At 42.1% G+C, this 17578-nt stretch overlaps 1 protein-coding gene and 1 pseudogene across 1 annotated transcript; both read right to left on the bottom strand.

The window, feature by feature from the left end:
• Positions 1-4580: 4580 nt before the first annotated feature.
• Positions 4581-5525, bottom strand: LOC120379917 (olfactory receptor 10A7-like). Its single transcript, XM_039497433.1, has one exon. The coding sequence runs from the start codon at positions 5511-5513 to the stop codon at positions 4581-4583; it is 933 nt and encodes a 310-aa protein (XP_039353367.1). The 5' UTR covers positions 5514-5525.
• Positions 5526-16636: 11111 nt separating this feature from the next.
• On the bottom strand, positions 16637-17578 carry LOC120379916 (annotated as a pseudogene).

Genomic DNA, 17578 nt, shown 5'->3' with positions numbered 1-17578 from the left:
AAGTCTGTCTCCCTTATTAGGTGTGTTCCACAGAAGAATCAAATATTTAAGACTGGCTACTCTACTGTGAAGAATTATCAATAGGTCAGTTACAGCTACATTTAGAGACTGCATCTCACTCTATGAACAAAGAAGGCATTTGTGGTCATCTGAGCCAAGGCAGGTCAGATATCCCAGAGAGAAACTCATGAAGATTATGGTTCGTCTCTTCAGCTGATGGAGGTATTCAGAGCTACACTAGCCTAAGATCTGGGTCAAGCTTCCTCAGTTCAGTATATCTGATTGTAGAATCAGTTTCCAAAGGAGATTAGGCTAATCAGGTCATGTTATAAGGTACTTCTTTAGAAAGGCTTCTTACCATAACCAGAATGTCATTCACCACCCTTAACCTAAAAAGAGAACTTTCCCCAAAGAGACTTTTAACTGAAGGGACAAGAGCCCAGGATTATAGAAGAGCTTGGTAGCTGAATCCATTTAGCCAGGGAGGTGGTCTGATACAACATGAATGAAAAACAGCAGACAGGGAGAACATAAAAAAATACCTCATATATATTAGATCAATTCCAGTGGTTCAGGATCTTTGGTCCTTTCAGAAGATTCAGTGTTGTCATGATCTGCAACCCTTCTTTTTATGCTAAGTTCTCTAATGCTTTCCAGGAAGAACTAGCATTTTAACTGATGGGTTTGAGGTAATTATTACAGCACCTGTGTGCGTCTATTGGGATCTCTTTTCCACAGCTCAGGGACGAGAAAAGCTTGTTATGGAGGCTCAAAAGTGTTGCATTAATTAGGTACACAATTTTAATTTTAACCAGTTTTGAGCAGACATCTGAAGGCAGTGATGTTTTCTGGCTAGTGCACAAGTATGGCAGTCAATGGATAATTTCATCTGGAGACTATTCCATAGCCTACCAAAGGAAGCATTTGATGGATTAAAATTCCTTGATTCTACCCTGGTCAAATGTTAAGAATATAAGTACAGCCATATTGGGTCAGAACAAAGGTCCATCTAGCTCAGTATCCTGTCTTTTGACGGTGGCCAATGTCAGGTGTCCCAGAGAGAATGAACAGAACAGGTCATCATCAAGTGATCCATTCCTTGTCACCCATTCCCAGCTCCCGGCGAACAGAGGCCAGGAACACCCTCCTTGCCCATCCTGGCTAATAGCCATTGATGGACCTATCTGCCAAGGAACTTATCCATTTCTTTTTTTGAACCCTGTTACAGTCTTGGCCTTCCAAACATCCTCTGGAAAAGAGTTCCACAGTTTGACCGTGCGTTGTATGAAGAAATACTTCCCTTTGTTTGTTTTAAAACTGTTGCTTATTAATTTCATTTAGTGATCCCTAGTTCTTGTGTTATAAGAAGGAGTAAATAACATTTCCTTATTTAATTTCTCCACACCAGTCATGATTTTATAGACCTGGATCATATCCCCCTGTAGACGAGCAGACTCACCCCTGCGGCACTTCCTGCTGGTGACTTCTAGGAATTAGCTCATTCCAGCTCCGGAGCATCCTCTGCACACCAGTGATCCACTGCCTCTTGGCCTCCGTGTCCCTCCTAGGACCCGGTGCCCCTTTATCTGTGGTGCTGCCCCCTGGCAGTAACTCCTTTCTCTCAGGGTCTCCCCTCCCCAGCGAACCCCCTCCCACTATCCCCACCTCACCTCAGTATCAGGCTACTGCCAATCATCATCTAGCCCCTGTGCCCTGGGGCAGACTGCAGTATCAGCCACTCATCACTGGCAAGGTTGGGTTTGGACCTGCTGCCTTTGCATACCCTTGGGCTGCCCTCTGCAATCCCCAGTACCTGTTGGCCCAATGCTAGGCCGCAGCATGGGGCTTTCCAAGCTAGAGCTCCCCAGCTCCTCCACCTTTCCCCAGCCCTGCTCCACTCAGGTACCCTGTCTCTAGCTCCCTGCAGCCAGGCCCTTCTCCCTCTACAAACTGAGAGAGACTCCTGAGCTCCTGGCTCACAGCCTCTTTATACAGGCCAGCTGTAGCCTGACGGGGGCACGGCCCAGCTGCAGTCACTTCCCAATCAGCCCAGCTTAGCAGCTCCCAGCCACAACCTTCCCCCAGGGCTGTTTTAAGCCCTTCAGGGCAGGAGCGGGATAACCACCCTGCTACACCCCCCTTACTCATCTCTTGTCCAAGCTGAAAAGAACCACTCTTATTAATCTTTCCTCATACAGAAGCTCTTTTCCAATTCCAATCTGTCTTTTTTGAGATGGGGCAACCAGATCTGCACACAGTATTCAAGATGTGGGCATACCCTGGATTTATATAGAAGCAATATGATATTTTTTGTCTTACTACCTTTCCATTTCCTAATGTTTCCCAGAATTCTGTTAGCTTGTTTGATTGCCTCTGCACATTGAGTTGATGTTTTCAGAGAACTTATCCACAATGACTCCAATATCACTTTACTCAGTGGTAATAGCTAATACATTTGTATGTATAGTTGGGATTATTTTTTTCCAATGTGCATTACTTTGCATGTATCAATATTGAATTTCATCTGCCATTTTGTTGCCCAGTCACTCAGTTTTGTGAGGTCCTTTGTAACTCTTCTCAGTCTGCTTTGGAGTTAACTAGCTTGAGTAATTTTGTATCTGCAAATTTTGCCATTTCACTGTTTACCCATTTTCCCAGATCTTTTATGAATATGTTGAATATTACTGGTCCCAGTTCAGACTCCTGGGGGACACCATTATTTACCTTTCTACATTCTCAGAACTAACCATTTGTTCCTACCCTTTGTTTCCTCTCTTTTAACCAGTTACTGATGAGAGGACCTTCCCTCTTATCCCATGACAACTTACTTTGCTTATGAGCTATTGGTGAAGGATTTTTTTCAAAGCTTTCTGAAAATCTAAGTACACTATATCCACTGGATCGCCCTTGTCCACATGCTTGTTGACCCCTTCAAAGCAGGACTGGCCTTTGGGTTGGACTGTCTGCCCCTGCCCCCTCCCTCCAGGGCAGCCTGCCCAAGGGGGCACTGTGCGCAGGGTTTGGATTCCCACCGGACCACCTGCTGAGAGACATCTGGGCTGATGGAGGCAGCATGGCAGGCAGGCCCGGGAGCAGCAGCCTGGGGACGGGGGAGAAACCCAAGTTGCAAGAGGCAGTTGGACGACCAGCCCTCAGAGCCAAGTGACTCCTCCAGAGCAGGGGTACCCCTCCTCTGCCGCTTCTGTTCCTGTCTCCCAACCCCACCATCCCCATTGGTTCATCCCTGGAGTTGCCCCTGACCACTCCTGTCTGCTCTGCAGGGGGGAGGGGGGGATGGTGGGGTGTCCTCCTCCCTCACACCCATGTACCCTATTTCCACTGAGCTGGTGTGACAGGACACGGGCGGGGTGGGGGTGGAAATCTGTGTGTGCTGCTGCCTTCTGGGTCCAGAGCTGCTGGCAGCTACTTGCATCTGAACACGCCTAGTTCAGGCTCCTGACCCTAAGTGCTTTCTTAAAGAGAGAGCGCACTCACTCACTCAGGCACACACACACACACACACACACACACACACACTCCTTCACACAGTTCCCCCCGCAACGCACACAGCAGGACTCACTGCATCCAGGTCACTTCCCCACTTGGGCTGTTGTTGGGGCTGACCACAAGTTACCTTGGCCTGTTATTACAGGATGGCCTGAGTGGAGCTAGTAGTGCACTGGCTTTGACCGGCCAGACTGGCTTGCAGCCACTGCGACTGGATAAAGTAAAGAGATAAGGCGGGCCTGAGAGTGTTAAGTGTGGGAACAGAAAGCAGAAGTGTTTCTTGCCAGAGCCTGCGTGTGGATGTATACGCCCCCTGAGAAATAGATGATGATAAAAATGGGTATGAGAATTTCTTTAGATGAGCAGTCTAACCTGTGGTCCTTGGCCTTGTAGGTGCCCAGGAACTCTCCACGCTGGAGCAGCACAGGCTACGAACGCTCTGGGAGAAGGTTGGAGGCTCTGGGACTGTCCGTCGGAGTAGGGGCCTAAGCATTGATTCTTGCTTGCCTGCTTGGTTGCTGCAAATCAAGTATTTAGTAACGTGTGAAGGCTGGGAAGCTTATTATGCTTTGGCACCAAAACTGGTTATACCTATACGCCTGGTGTGGCTTCATTGAGTGTACCCAAGCTCCCTCTTTGGCGCAACAGATGTGCTTAGGCATCAGGAGCTGCTGCTCTCCTGCCCGCCCCTTACACAGCCCACAGGGAAAGTGACCTGGATGTAGGAAGCCCTGACATTGCTCCTTGATGCCCTCCTCACAGCCCCCTAGAGCTGTGGGGTGCAGAGGAGCAGCAGTCCAGCGGGGGAGCGAGCAGCAATGTCAGCTGCTTTGTGCATCCAGGTCAATTTCCTCACATGGATGCAAGAGCGGGATGCAGGGGTTAGGGGCAAAGGAGGCACTGTGCAGGGGTTAGGGCATAGGAGGGTGCAGGTATTGGGGTGTAGAAGGGGGGCAGGGATTGGTAGTGAAGGGGGTGTAGGGATTAGGAGTGCAGGAGGGGAAGCAGGCATTGGAGATGAAGGGGGCACAGTGCAGAGGTTAGGGGAGATAAATAACTTTATTTTGTGAGAACTAAGAAGTCCTACTTCTGCCCACAAGTTTCCTCAGAGCCTCCTTGACTTCTTTGTTCCTCAGACTGTATATGATTGGGTTGAACATTGGAGTAATGATCGTGTACAGCAAGGAGATTGCTCGGTTGGTGTCCACAGAACCACTGGAACTGGGCCTCATGTAGGTGATAAAGCAGCTGCCAAAGAACAAGCTGACTGTGATGAGGTGCGAGGAGCAGGTGGAGAAAGCTTTGTGTCTCCCCTCAGCTGAACGCATCTTCAGGATGGTGGAGAGGATGCAGACGTAGGAGGTGATGATCAGGACAAAGGGGAATATTATGAACACTACAGTGAGCATGGCATTGATAACATCATTCAGGGATGTGTCTGTACTTGCCAGCTTAAGCACTGGAATAACATCGCAAAAAAAGTGCTCGATTTTATTTGACCCATGGAAGGATAACATGAATATAGTGACCGTTTGCTCAAATGCCACCACATTGCCTGCAATCCACACCACAGATGCCAATCTAATGGTGACTTTTCTGCTCATGATGAGCGAGTAACGCATGGGGTTGCATATGGCGACATATCGGTCGTAGGACATTACAGCCAGCAGGCAGCACTCCGAGTTGCCAAAGAGGAGGAAGAAATACATCTGGGTTGCACAGCCAAGGAAGGAGATGATCTGACGCTCTGACAGGAGGTTGGACAAGGTCTTGGGGATGATGACCGAGGTGTAACAGATCTCCAGGACTGACAAGTTCCTGAGGAAGAAATACATGGGGCTTTGGAGCGTCAGGTCAGTCACCGTGACAGCAACGATGAGGCTATTTCCTATCAGGATGATGAGGTAGATGAGTAAGACCAGGATAAAGAGAAGGAGCTGCAGATGCTGGAGGTCCGAGAACCCCAGAAAGATAAACTCAGTCACTGTACTTAAGTTTCCCTCCATATCTCTGTCCTGATGAGATCACATATGGATTCCAACACCTCAGGGGCTAGGATGGCATAAGTAGATAGAGTCACTGTTACAGGATCAGTCACATCCCTCTCCCCTTTCTCATCTCTCTGAGTGCACCCAACTCAAGTGTTTGGCATCTTCACCTTACTCGGCTCTGGGTGGAGTCTTGTCACCCTTCCATTCTTAGACAAGAACCCGGACACACGGCTCCATGTACTGACCCCTTATCACCCTGCAGGGTTTGGTTTTGACCACCTGTGTCTCCTCTCTTTGGGAAGCTGTGACCAGTGATAGTGATCTACATCCTCCTTAAAACAAGGGTTTTTTGTTTTGTTTTGTTTCTTTTTCTTTCTTTCTTTTTTTTTTAATTTAGCAATTGGAGCAAAGCATTAGAGAAAAAAAAAAGGATTTTAAAACAGCAAGCAGCCTGCACACAGATTTAGTCTCATCCATTCCTTTGCATCTCTACAAGGAAAGATAGAGCAGGGTTTTTCCTTATCTTAACCTAGCTAGCCCAGATCCTCCTGTGTGTCTGTGCAACTCCGAACCTGGTTCTCAGACAGACTCAGTCTGTTCAAACTGGACTGGGTGCTCCCCACAAGTGTGAGCTATAACCATTATAGCTACTCGCTCTGACATTGTCTCCAATGAAACTTAAGTGTAAGCCCCTATGCAATTGTTACCCAGAGTCTCCTCTCTCTGCCCCTAGATGGACAGGCTGGATCTGCTACCAGGTTGCTCCCTAAGGCCTTGTCTACAGCTAAAATGTAGGTCAACTTAGGTACACATAAAACTTAACTACATTGCTCAGTGGTGTGAACAATTCACACCACTGGGAGACTAGTTAAGCCATCTTCGACCCCAGTATAGACACTGCTGGGCCAGTGGAGGAATTCTTCTGTCATCCTAGCGACTATCTCTCAAGAGGGTGGTTTTACTACAACAAAAGAAAACCCTCTTCTGTTGCTGTGGCCAGTATCAGCACTACAGCAGTGTAGCTGCAGCACTGTAGCTGTGCTCTTGTAGTCTGAGACTGGATAATCCAGATACAATATTAATAATTATTACAGAGCACCCAAATATTTGTCACAGCTTCCTCAGTCTTATTCCATTAATGACAATGAGATATGACACTGTTGAGATACAAAACAATGGTGAGAAACGGATTTTAAAACAACAAACAGTTTAGAGGCACAGTTTGTCTCGTCTAGGTGCCACAAATACTCCTGTTCTTTTTATTATATTTAACTATGAGCTAATTTAGATTGGCTTTCCTCTTAAATTACCAGAACACAACTGGACCAAATTTATTTTCTCCTAAACTCTGAAGTCTGGGTTAGATGAGAGACAATCCTGTAGATTCAAGCATTACAGGTGTCTTTGAAAGTCACAGCCTTAATAGACAGAGTCAATAGGGTGATAAGAGTCATTCCTTCAGATTAGTTAGTTTGGTAGAGATGCATGATGCACAGTACCTTTGAGAAGAAAGAGAGATGAGGGACAATTCTGCAGATTAGATAGATAAGAGTAAATTAGAGGGAATGATTTGATGAGAAGGAAAAAGAGATAGAAAGACAGAGAGATAGATTGCTCATTTTTCCTTTCAATTCCGGAGATCATTTAGCTGAGAACAGCTCGGGATGATGCACATGTGGATGCAACAATAAAGAAGGAAAACACCACAATCTGTCTCATAAACCTTCCCAGCTGTGGCAAATCCACTGTTTCTGAAAGTCACTTACCTCTGGAAGAGAAGCTTGTCTGCTAGTGATCCTCAGAGGCAGGTCCTTTTTGTACTGTGCAGTGACCATTGGGATTAAATCTGCAGGGTTCTGTCTGACTCTGAGCACCCTGGACAATTAGCAATTACATTTCTGTTTTTTAAGCACACTGAACAATGAAATTGTCTCAGCAATACAGAACTGTTTTTAAACTTCAGAGATGGGCTGACCCAGATTACAATCTCACTTGCACTTGTTAAAATCATGAATATGGGTTTACTGTGCATTGTGCAAACACTGACAGAAGACATCAATTTTATTAAGATGGGTATGTTGCAATAATGTCCTGATCCCTCAGAGACTGTACAATTTATCTCAGCTTCTCAATAATAAATTCCTGTAGGACATGGAATAAGGATGTAATAATTTCATCTTGAAATTTCCAAATGAATACAATTGGTCTCTAGGCAAAAAGGTTATAGAACTAGCTACCAGTGATGACAAAAGATTAGATCATGGTGGAGCTGGGAGTCGTGTCATGCTACTCTGTGATGTGACATGGTCTCCACTTCACCACAATTGCACCATCTCTCTGGGCACTAATTGCCCCACCATTCTGGCACTCTCATTACAAATCTTAGAGTGCGTGGGACCCCTCTCATCCCTGGAGGACAGAGTTCAGGCACACTGGCAAGGTGTGCGTGTAACATAAATTCACAGCCATTTTCAGGTTGTAGCTGACCTGTTGAAAGCCAAGGACAGCATTCTTCAGGGATGTCAGCTCTTCACACCATGAATTTCTAGGTCTCCAGTTCAGATCTATCGCATAGTAGGAGTGACTCCAGTTAGTTACACTTACATGGCTGCTTCTGGGTCTTATATGTAATGAGTTTAGTGGGTCTCAGTCCAGCTCCCAGTGGACAAGTGTCCACAGGGGTGGTCCTAGACTAGCTGTCAGCAACTGGAACCCTAGGCGAACCATGCAATGAGAGCCCCCAAACCCCAAGGGCAGATCTAGGCTCAGGTTTTTGGTAAACTGAGAAACATTTTGCCCCTTTTTTCCTTTTAATATTTTTTAAATGTTTTTATTTATTTATTTATTTATTTATTAAACAGAGGCTTAATTATTTAATTTGTCTGTCCCTCTGTCCAACCAATGTTTTTTAGATCAGATAAAATAGACACAAAATTTTCAGAATAGATTTGTACACGACAGTTAGATGATATTTCAGTCCAATTTCAAATAAAAATGCATTAAAAATGGTAATTATTTTTTACTATTACAAATCTAAAACCATCCATTACGCTATCCTGCTTAAACTGCCACTACCACCACATCCAATATAGAAAGAAATAAGAAAACTCTTCAATGAACTTTAACCTGTATTTACAAAACACTGAATAAAAAACACTGTGCTCTTAAAACATGACTTTTCTTGCTTTAAGTTTTGAAAATTCAGTCACTAGTTCTTTTAGATCCAGTTTTCCAGCTATTTCATGGTCTATTGACATTGTGGCAAGTCCAAAAAGTCTCTCTTGCACCATTGTTGAACTCAGATATGTTTTTTATCAATTTTAATTTGAGAAGTTACATTCCCCACTAACTAAGGAAACTGGCAAAGTTAAAGAATACATAGAGCTATAAAAGTGTTTGGAAAACTGTGAGTTTATTTTCACAAACAAACTTCACTACTTCTTCAGGAGTGGAATGTTTCTTAAGTCGTCTTGAAAAAGCCTGAAGCTCACTACAGAAATCTGTAGCATCAATGTCTTTTGAATTTTCATGAGTCAATGCCAAATCCAGTTTTATACAAAATTGTCTTATCTGTTTTCTTTTGCAAGCTGTGGATATCATATAGAAAGCCAAATACTGACTCTAGCTGCTGCATCTGTTGAAATCTTTTGTCAGCCGAGTGAATAGCAGTATCAAGGACTGTGAAGCAGAAATTCACTTTGAACCTTTGTTTTGGGTTCTGAATGGATGTGTCTCATCCTTCATATGAAAACTGCTGTTTCTTTTGCCAAATGCAAACTGGCTCTGGTTCAAATTCTGCCAGAAAGTCTTTTTCTTCAGCAAGCTCGAGAGAATCTCCCAGTGTTCTTTCGAACCCTTCATCACTTCTGAATTCCTCCAGAATAGTTTTAGTTTACTTCAGTTTTTGAATAGCAAAATGTATGTTTAATTTCTTTTCTTGAAGCTGCTTACTAGTGAGGTTAATCTTGAAAAGGATATTATACCGCAAAATGAGTGAAGTCACAAATTTGAACTTGGAAAGGCCATTTGCAAGAGCTTCTGCATCTAAATGTGCCATATTGCCAGATGATCCAGTAAAGGTAGTATCATCAGAAATTTCAATTATGGCATCATAAATGTTTCTGAGTTCATAGCAAAGAGGCTTCAAAGCATCAATCTGACTCTCCCATCTTGTCTGACTAAGTGGTTTTATAGTTAGAGAACTCACATTGTTAGTCAGAATCTCCCAATGGTGTGTTGAGCCTGAGAAAAACAAATAAACACCTTGCACCATGTCAAAGAAACTGCTTGCTTCCAAACAGCATCTAGCAGCAGCAGCAGAGGAACTGTAAGAAATAATAACGGTCCTAGGATTGATTTCCATCATTCTCCTTTGCACACCATTGTCTTCACCCTTCATATTACTCCCATTATCATAGCCATGGACATGTAAGTTTTCAACAGATAATGACATTGTTTCAAGCTCTTGTAGAACAGTTTCAGTCAGAAATGCTCCAGTCATCTCCTTCAGTGGTATGAAACCCCAAAAAATGTTCCTTTATGAGCACGTAAACATTATCTTTATCTGCAGACTTTTCCATATCCACAAAATGAATGATCATCATTTGTTCAACATGACTCACATCTGGTGTACAGGCGAATATTATTGAAAAGAATTTTGCAGAATAGGCAGCTTCTACAAATTTCTTTTTAATGGCATTTGCTAGGATTTCAATCAGTTCATTCTGTATATTGTTTCCTAAGCAATGAACCTGTGTTTCATGATCAGTTGATAACATTTATGAAGATGCTTCTTCATGACTGGATCAAACAAAGGTAGGTATTTAACAAATATTAAAAAGTTTCCATTACCTGGAGTGTATAATTTTTCATTTCTACCACAGCTGCAGAATGCTAACTTTTGCCCACTGAGAACTCTCACTGAAGCAATCAGAGGCACTAATATTTGTTGCCAATATTCTTCTTTTACGTTGATCACAAGTAAATTTTCTTCATTGATAGTTTTTCTTTTTTTTCAATCATAATTCAAGTTCTTTCCAATTTTGAAAGCATTTCAAATGTTCTGTACTTTTCATGTGAAGAGAGAATTGAAGATATGTTTTTCCAGTCCTTCAAATCATTTTCAGGCAGTGATGTACCAATTGCTTGATTTTTAAAATTTGTAGCAAAAACAAAACAAAGTCCTTTGATATTGAATATTGTAGCCAGTTTTGATGAATTTCTTCCCCATTAGCGAGTTTCCTCTTGTATGCTGAGCAGATAATTTTCTTTTATTTGAAATTCAATAATGGCAAGTGCAAAGTACAACACTTAGGGAAATTCAAATGCACAACCACAAAATTGGGAAAACTAGCTAGGTGACGGTACTGCTGAAAAGAATCTTGGGGTTATAGTGGATCACAAATTGAATATGAGTCAGCAATGTGATGCATTTACAAAAAAAAGGTTAATATCATTCTGGGGTTTATTAACATGAGAGGCATTTATTAGACATGGGAGGTAATTGTTCTACTCCACTCAGCACTGGTGAGACCCCAGCTGGAGTACTGTGTCCAGTTCTGAGTACCACATTTCAGAAAAGATGTGGATAAATTGGAGAGTTCAGAGGAAAGCAACAAAATATGAAGAAAAAAAGTTTTAGAAAACCTGTCTCATGAGGAAAGGTTTAAAAATCTGGTAATGTTTAGTCTTGAGAAAAGAAAGACTGGGGGTGGGGGGAAGAGGTGTGTCTGAAAACAGTCTTTAAATATGTTGAGGGCTGTTATTGAAGAAGATGGTGAACAAGTGTTCTTCATATCCATTGAAGGTAGGACAAGAAGAAGTAAGCTTAATCTGAAGCAAAGGAGATTTAGGTTAGAAGTTAGGAAAAGCTTTCTAATGCTCAGGGTAGTTAAGCTCTGGAAGAGGCTTCCAAGAGAGGTTGTGGGATTCCCATCACTGGAGGATTCTAAGAACAGGCTGGACAAAGGGATGGCCTGAATATTCCTTCCAGACCTACATTTCTAATACTCTTAGCCTCCTTTCAAAAGCCTGATGTTACCTGTGCTGTTCCAGAAGCAGATCAGGGACCTACTGCGACCTAGAGAGTCCCATTCTGGCATCTAGTTCCCTTCATGCTTCCTGAAGGGACTAATTAGCAGCAACTCTGTGGCTGTCCCAGATTACTTAACCCTCCAAACCGGTGTATCTCTGCTCTTTAGCATTTTGGTGTCTCCATTGTGCTCGCCACAAAATTAGCCAGAATTTCAATGTCCCCTGCTTCAGCAGGACCTCCCTGAACACAGATGATGATTCAGGGCCCTTCTTGGAACCCCCTCTAGTTTGTCTATGTCATTCTGGTAAGACAGTATGCAGCCTTGTTACAGACAAGAAATGGAGGCAGATAAAATATGAATTTACTTGCCCCAAGCCCCCACACTGATGGAGCAGGGAATTGATCTCTTCTGAAAGCAAACCTAATGCATTACCCACAAGACTATTTTAAGTTTTCTCACATTGAAGGAAGGAATGATGTATAATTTTAGGTTTCCTGCATAATTGATATCCCGCCCGCATTTTGGGGCTTTGTCACACATTGCATCCTTTGTTTAGACTTGAAGAAATACAAGATATGCTATTGGATTAAGCAATTGATGGATCTATGCCATATACCAGTACAAACTTTGGGGGAAGGATAGCTCAGTGGTTTGAGCATTGGCATGCTAAGCAAAGAATTGTGAGTTCAACCCTTGAGGGGGCCACTTAGGGATCTGGGGCAGAATTAGTACTTGATCCTGCTAGTGGAGGCAGGGGGCTGGATTTGATGACTTTTCAGGGTCCCTTCCAGCAATATGAGATAGGTATATATCCATTTTTTATTAAGTTGCATGTGTGTGAGTGTTTAAATTGCTCCATGACCTAGCAGAATTTCCTGACCAGGGCTGTAAAAACATGTTTTGCACTTCACTGCTTTCAACAATACAGAACTCTTTAATGTAACAGTGTAATTATCACACCAATCCTTTCAAATGCATCTGATAGCTGTATTTACCATAGAATGTCAGGGTTAGAAGGAACCTCAGGAAGTCATCTAGTCCAACCCTCTGCTCAAAGCAGGACCCACCCCCAGACAGATTTTTGCCCCAGATCCCTTAATGCCCCTGTCAAGGTTCCTTCCCCACTCTGAACTCTAGGGTACAGAGGTGGGGACCTTCATGAGAACCGCTAAGCTTAATTTCCATCTTAGAGCTGGTTTTGCTGCCACCACCCAAATTATTTATGAGTCATAACTCTGTCTACCTTCCCCACCCTGCAAGAATATCTCCTTCCCAAGTACTATAACCCTTCCCTGGGTAGCCTTGAGAGACTTCTCCACCAATTTCCTGGTGAACACCGATCCAAACCCTTGGATTTTAAAACAAGGAGAAATTTTGAATCTGTTGCATATTAAATGCATTGGCTGACCCCTGGTTCTTCTGTTATGTGAAGGGGTAAATAACATTTCCTTATTCACTTTCTCCACACCAGTCATGCTTTTATAAACTTCTATCACATGCCCCCTTAGTCGTATCTTTCCTAAACTGAACAGTTCTAGACTTTTTAGTCTTTCCTCATATGGAATGTGTTCCACACCCTAATAATTTTTGTTGCCCTTATCAGTACTTTTCCCAATTCTAATATATATTTTCTGAGATAAGGTGACCAGAACTGCATGCACTATTCAAGGTATAGGCATAACATGCATTTATATAATAGAATTATGATATTTTCTGTCTTATTTTTATTCCTTTCTTAACGGTCCCAATATTGTGTTAACATTTTTGACTGCCAGTGCACATTGAGTGGATGTTCTCAGAGAACTATCCACAATGATTCCAAGATCTCTTTCTTGAGTAGTAAGAGCTAATGTAGACCCTATCATTTTGTGTGTACAGTTGGGATTAAGTTTTCCAATGTGCATTACTTTGCACTTACCAACACTGAATTTCATCTGTCATTTTGTTGCCCAGCCATCCAGTTTTGTGAGATCCCTTTGAAACTCTTCTCAGTTGGCTTTGGGCTTACCTATCCTGAATAATTTTATATCATCTGCAAACTTGGCCACCTCACTGTTTACCCCTTTTTTCCAGATCATTCATGAATATGTTGAAAAGCAATGATCCTAGTGCAGGTCCTTGGAAGACTCCACAATTTACCTCTCTTCACTGTGAAAAATGACCATTTATTCATGAGAATATAAGAACATAAGAACAGACAAAAGGTCCATCTAGCCCAGTATCCTGTCTTCCGACAGTGGCGAATGCCAAGTGTCCCAGAGGGAATAAACAGAACATGTTATCATCAAGTGATCCATCCCCTGTTGCTCATTCCCAGCTTCTGGGAAACAGTGACTAGGGACACCATCTCTGCCCATCCAGGCTAATAGTCACTGATGGACCTATCCTCCATGAACTTATGTAGCTCTTCTTTGAATCTTTTCCAATTCCAATATATCTGTTTAAGATGGTGCAGCAAGATCTGCACACATTATTCAAGATGTGGGCATACCATGGATTTATATAGAGGCAATATGATATGTTTTGTCTTATTACCTTTCCCTTCCCTAATAATTCTCGACATTCTGTTAGCTTTTTTGACAGCCTCTGAACATTGATTGGATGTTTTCAGATAGCTTATCCATAACTCCAATATCTCTTTCTTGAGTGGTAACAGCTAATTTAAATCTAATCAATTTTATATATAGTAGGGATTATTTTTTTCCAATATGCACTACTTTGCATGTATCAATATTGCATTTCATCTGCCATTTTGTTGCCCAGTCACTACGTTATGTGAGGTCCTTTGTAACTCTTGTCAGTCTGCGTTGGACTTAACTATCTTGAGTGGTTTTGTATCATCTGCAATTTTTCCACCCCACTGTTTACCCCTTTTTCCAGATCTTTTATGAATATGTTGAATAGGACTGGTCCCACTACAGACCCCTGGGGGCACCACTATTTACCTTTCTCCACCCTGAAAACTGACCATTTATTCTTATCTTTTGTTTCCTATCTTTTAACCAGTTACCAACTGATAAGAGAACCTTCCTTTTTAACCCATGACAGATTACTTTGCTTAAGAGCCTTTAGTGAGGGACTTTGTCAAAGGCTTTCTGAAATTCTAAGTGCACAATATCTACTGGATCCCTTTGGTCCACATACTTATTGACCACCTCAAAGAATTCTACTAGTTTGGTGAGGTATGATTTCCCTTTACAAAAAAAATGTTGACATTCCCCTAACAAATAGTGTTCAACCTATGTGTCAGACAATTTTGTTCTTTACTATAGTTTCAACCAGTTTGCTCAGTACTGAAGTCATGCTTACCAGCCTGTAATTGCCAGGATCACCCCTAGAGACGTATTTAAAAATTAGTGTCACATTAGCTATCCTCCAGTCATGTGGTACAGAAGCTTATTGAAATGATAGGTTATAGATGACAGTTCGTAGTTCTCAGTTTCACATTGGAGTTCCTTTAGAACTCTTTGGTGAATACCATCTGGTTCTGGGGAATTATTACTCTTTAGTTTATCAATTTGTTCCAAAACCTCCTCTAATGACACCTCTATTTGGGATAGTTCCTCAGATATGTCACCTAAAAAGAATGGCTCTGGTTTGGGAATCTGCCTCACATCCTCTGTTGTGAAGACTGATTCAAAGAATGAATTTAATTTTTCTGCAATGTCCTTATCATCCTTCAGTGCTTCTTCAGAATCTCTAATGCCCAGTGGGCCCACTGGTTATTTAGCAGGCTTCCTGCTTCTGATGTACTTAAACAAATTGTTATTACTTTTTGAGTCTTTGCCTAGTTCTTCAAATTCTTTTTTGGCCTTCCTAATTAAATTTTTGCACTTCATTTGCCAGAGTTTGTGCTGCTTTCTATTTTCCTCACTGGGATTTAACTTCCACTTTTTAAAGGATGCATTTTTGCCTCTCACTGATTCTTTTACTTTGTTGCTTAGCTGCAGATAATTCTGTTCTTTTCTCCAGTTCCAGTCATCATACCACACATAACTCAGGAAGCCTCTAATAAACACTCGTCAATGTTTACTTCTCCTGTGAAAAGTGGCTTTCTGCAAGTGACGCTGTGGAGTTCCAATCTTATTGTCTCTTAGCTACTTCAGAGAAAACTTGCATACATAAAAATAAAAAGAAGCGGCTGACTCTCACAAAAAACTCTTTCCCCTCCCCATTACTATCCCTAAAATCTCATCTCAGGATTTCATAGACTTAATGACCAAAGAAACAAAAATGTGCATGCTTCCTGCATAAATGGCCTGAAGTTGGTGCTTACCTACAGATCACTGAAAATGACCTGACTACATTTCTTATGGGCAAACAGAGGATGGTCCCAACCAATAATATATTTATACACACACACACCCCTGGTGCTTTAAAAGGCCTAATTAAACACAGCTGAGGAAAAATCTGAGCAAAATTTATTGTGATGAAAAACTCAGACAAAAAAACCCGTTATTTAGTACTAGCAGTTGTTTTAAAAAAGGTTTAATAGGTGGCCCAAAAGCCACCATTCCACATTTTTGAGAAAAGAAAATGCTGTTAAGAGCCCATCCTGGTGAAGGAGGGAAGTTAAAGTAGCAGTTAAAATAGAAACAAAATTATAACGAATGGAAATAAGGGGAAGTAGATAGTGATGAATACATATTAGAAGCTATGAAGTGTAAAACATTGATAATGGAAGCTAAAGACATCAGGGAAAAAATCCCATCAATGGCAGGGCTAAGGAAAATAAGAAGGACATTTTCAAGACAATCTGGAAAAAAGAAATCATAACAATGGTACAAGCCTGTTGCTAAATAGAGAGGCTAAAACTGCTGATGATGTAAAAAAAGAAAAAAATATTCAATAGATATCTATGTTGTCTATTTGAAAAAGACCCAGGTAATATGGGTCTGAAAAAAACAACATTGAGTGACATTTTTTGACCAGCCCTACTGAGTTTTCTTACCAGTGTTCAAGAATTTATTGTGTTGGGTGCAGTATAAACATACAGACACTATCCTAAACAACTAGAAACCTAAGAAAGGGGCAGCATATGCTGTGAAATAGGTTGAGGAGGTGAACAAGGAAGATGGTGGTGATGGTATTCTGAGCCAAACATTAAATAAGACAAACTGGATTTTTTCCCACTATTTTCCTCAAGGCTGTTTTCACTTCCTTGTTTTTCAGGCTGTAAATGATTGGGTTTAACATGGGGGTCAAGATGCTGTACTGGATAGAGAACAGCTCATCTAAAACAAGTGAAGTGACTGAGCTGGGTTTCATGTACTGGAAAATAGCCGTCATGTACAATAAACCCACCACGATAAGGTGGGAGCTGCAGGTGGAGAAGGCTTTATGACGGCCCTCTGCAGAGTGGATCCTCAGGATGGTGGAGATGATGAACATGTAGGAGACCAGGGTGAGGAGGAAGGAGCTGAAACCAAATATCACAGCAGAAGAAAGAAGAACTATTTTATTGGTGAACGTCCCCGTACAAGACAGTTGTAATAGCGGAGGGAGCTCACAGCTGAAATGGCTGATTTCATTGGGCCCACAAAAGTGTAACTTTAACACAAGGACAGTGTTGACCAATGAATACAGGAGTCCCATTGTCCATGAACAACCCACCAATTGGCTACAGACTCGTTTGTTCATGGTCACTGCATAATGCAATGGGTGACATATGGCAGCGTATCGGTCATAAGCCATTGCTGAGAGTATGAAAATTTCAGTAACAGCTAAGAGCAGGATGAAGAACATCTGGGCAAGGCAACCATTGACAGAAATGGTTTTGTGCTTTGCTAGGAAATTCACCAACATCTTAGGGACAACCACTGAGGAATAGCAGATATCAACAAAGGACAAACAAGATAGGAAGAAGTACATGGGAGTGTGGAGGTGAGGATCTACCCTTATTACCAACATAATTGCTATGTTCCCCACTAGGGTGATTAGATAAATAACTAAAAACACCAAGAAGAGGAAAATTTGGAGGCGTGGGTCATGAGAAAATCCCATGAGAATAAACTCAGTCACATTGGTTTGGATTTCCATTCACAT

This window comes from Mauremys reevesii, linkage group 13, assembly GCF_016161935.1.
Source record: "Mauremys reevesii isolate NIE-2019 linkage group 13, ASM1616193v1, whole genome shotgun sequence".
Taxonomy (NCBI): Eukaryota; Metazoa; Chordata; order Testudines; family Geoemydidae; genus Mauremys; species Mauremys reevesii.
This window is presented reverse-complemented; position numbering and strand designations above follow the sequence as displayed.

Excerpts from the sequence above, each read along its gene's own strand:
- LOC120379917 (XM_039497433.1), bottom strand. The coding sequence starts at position 5,513 with ATGGAGGGAAACTTAAGTACAGTGACTGAGTTTATCTTTCTGGGGTTC.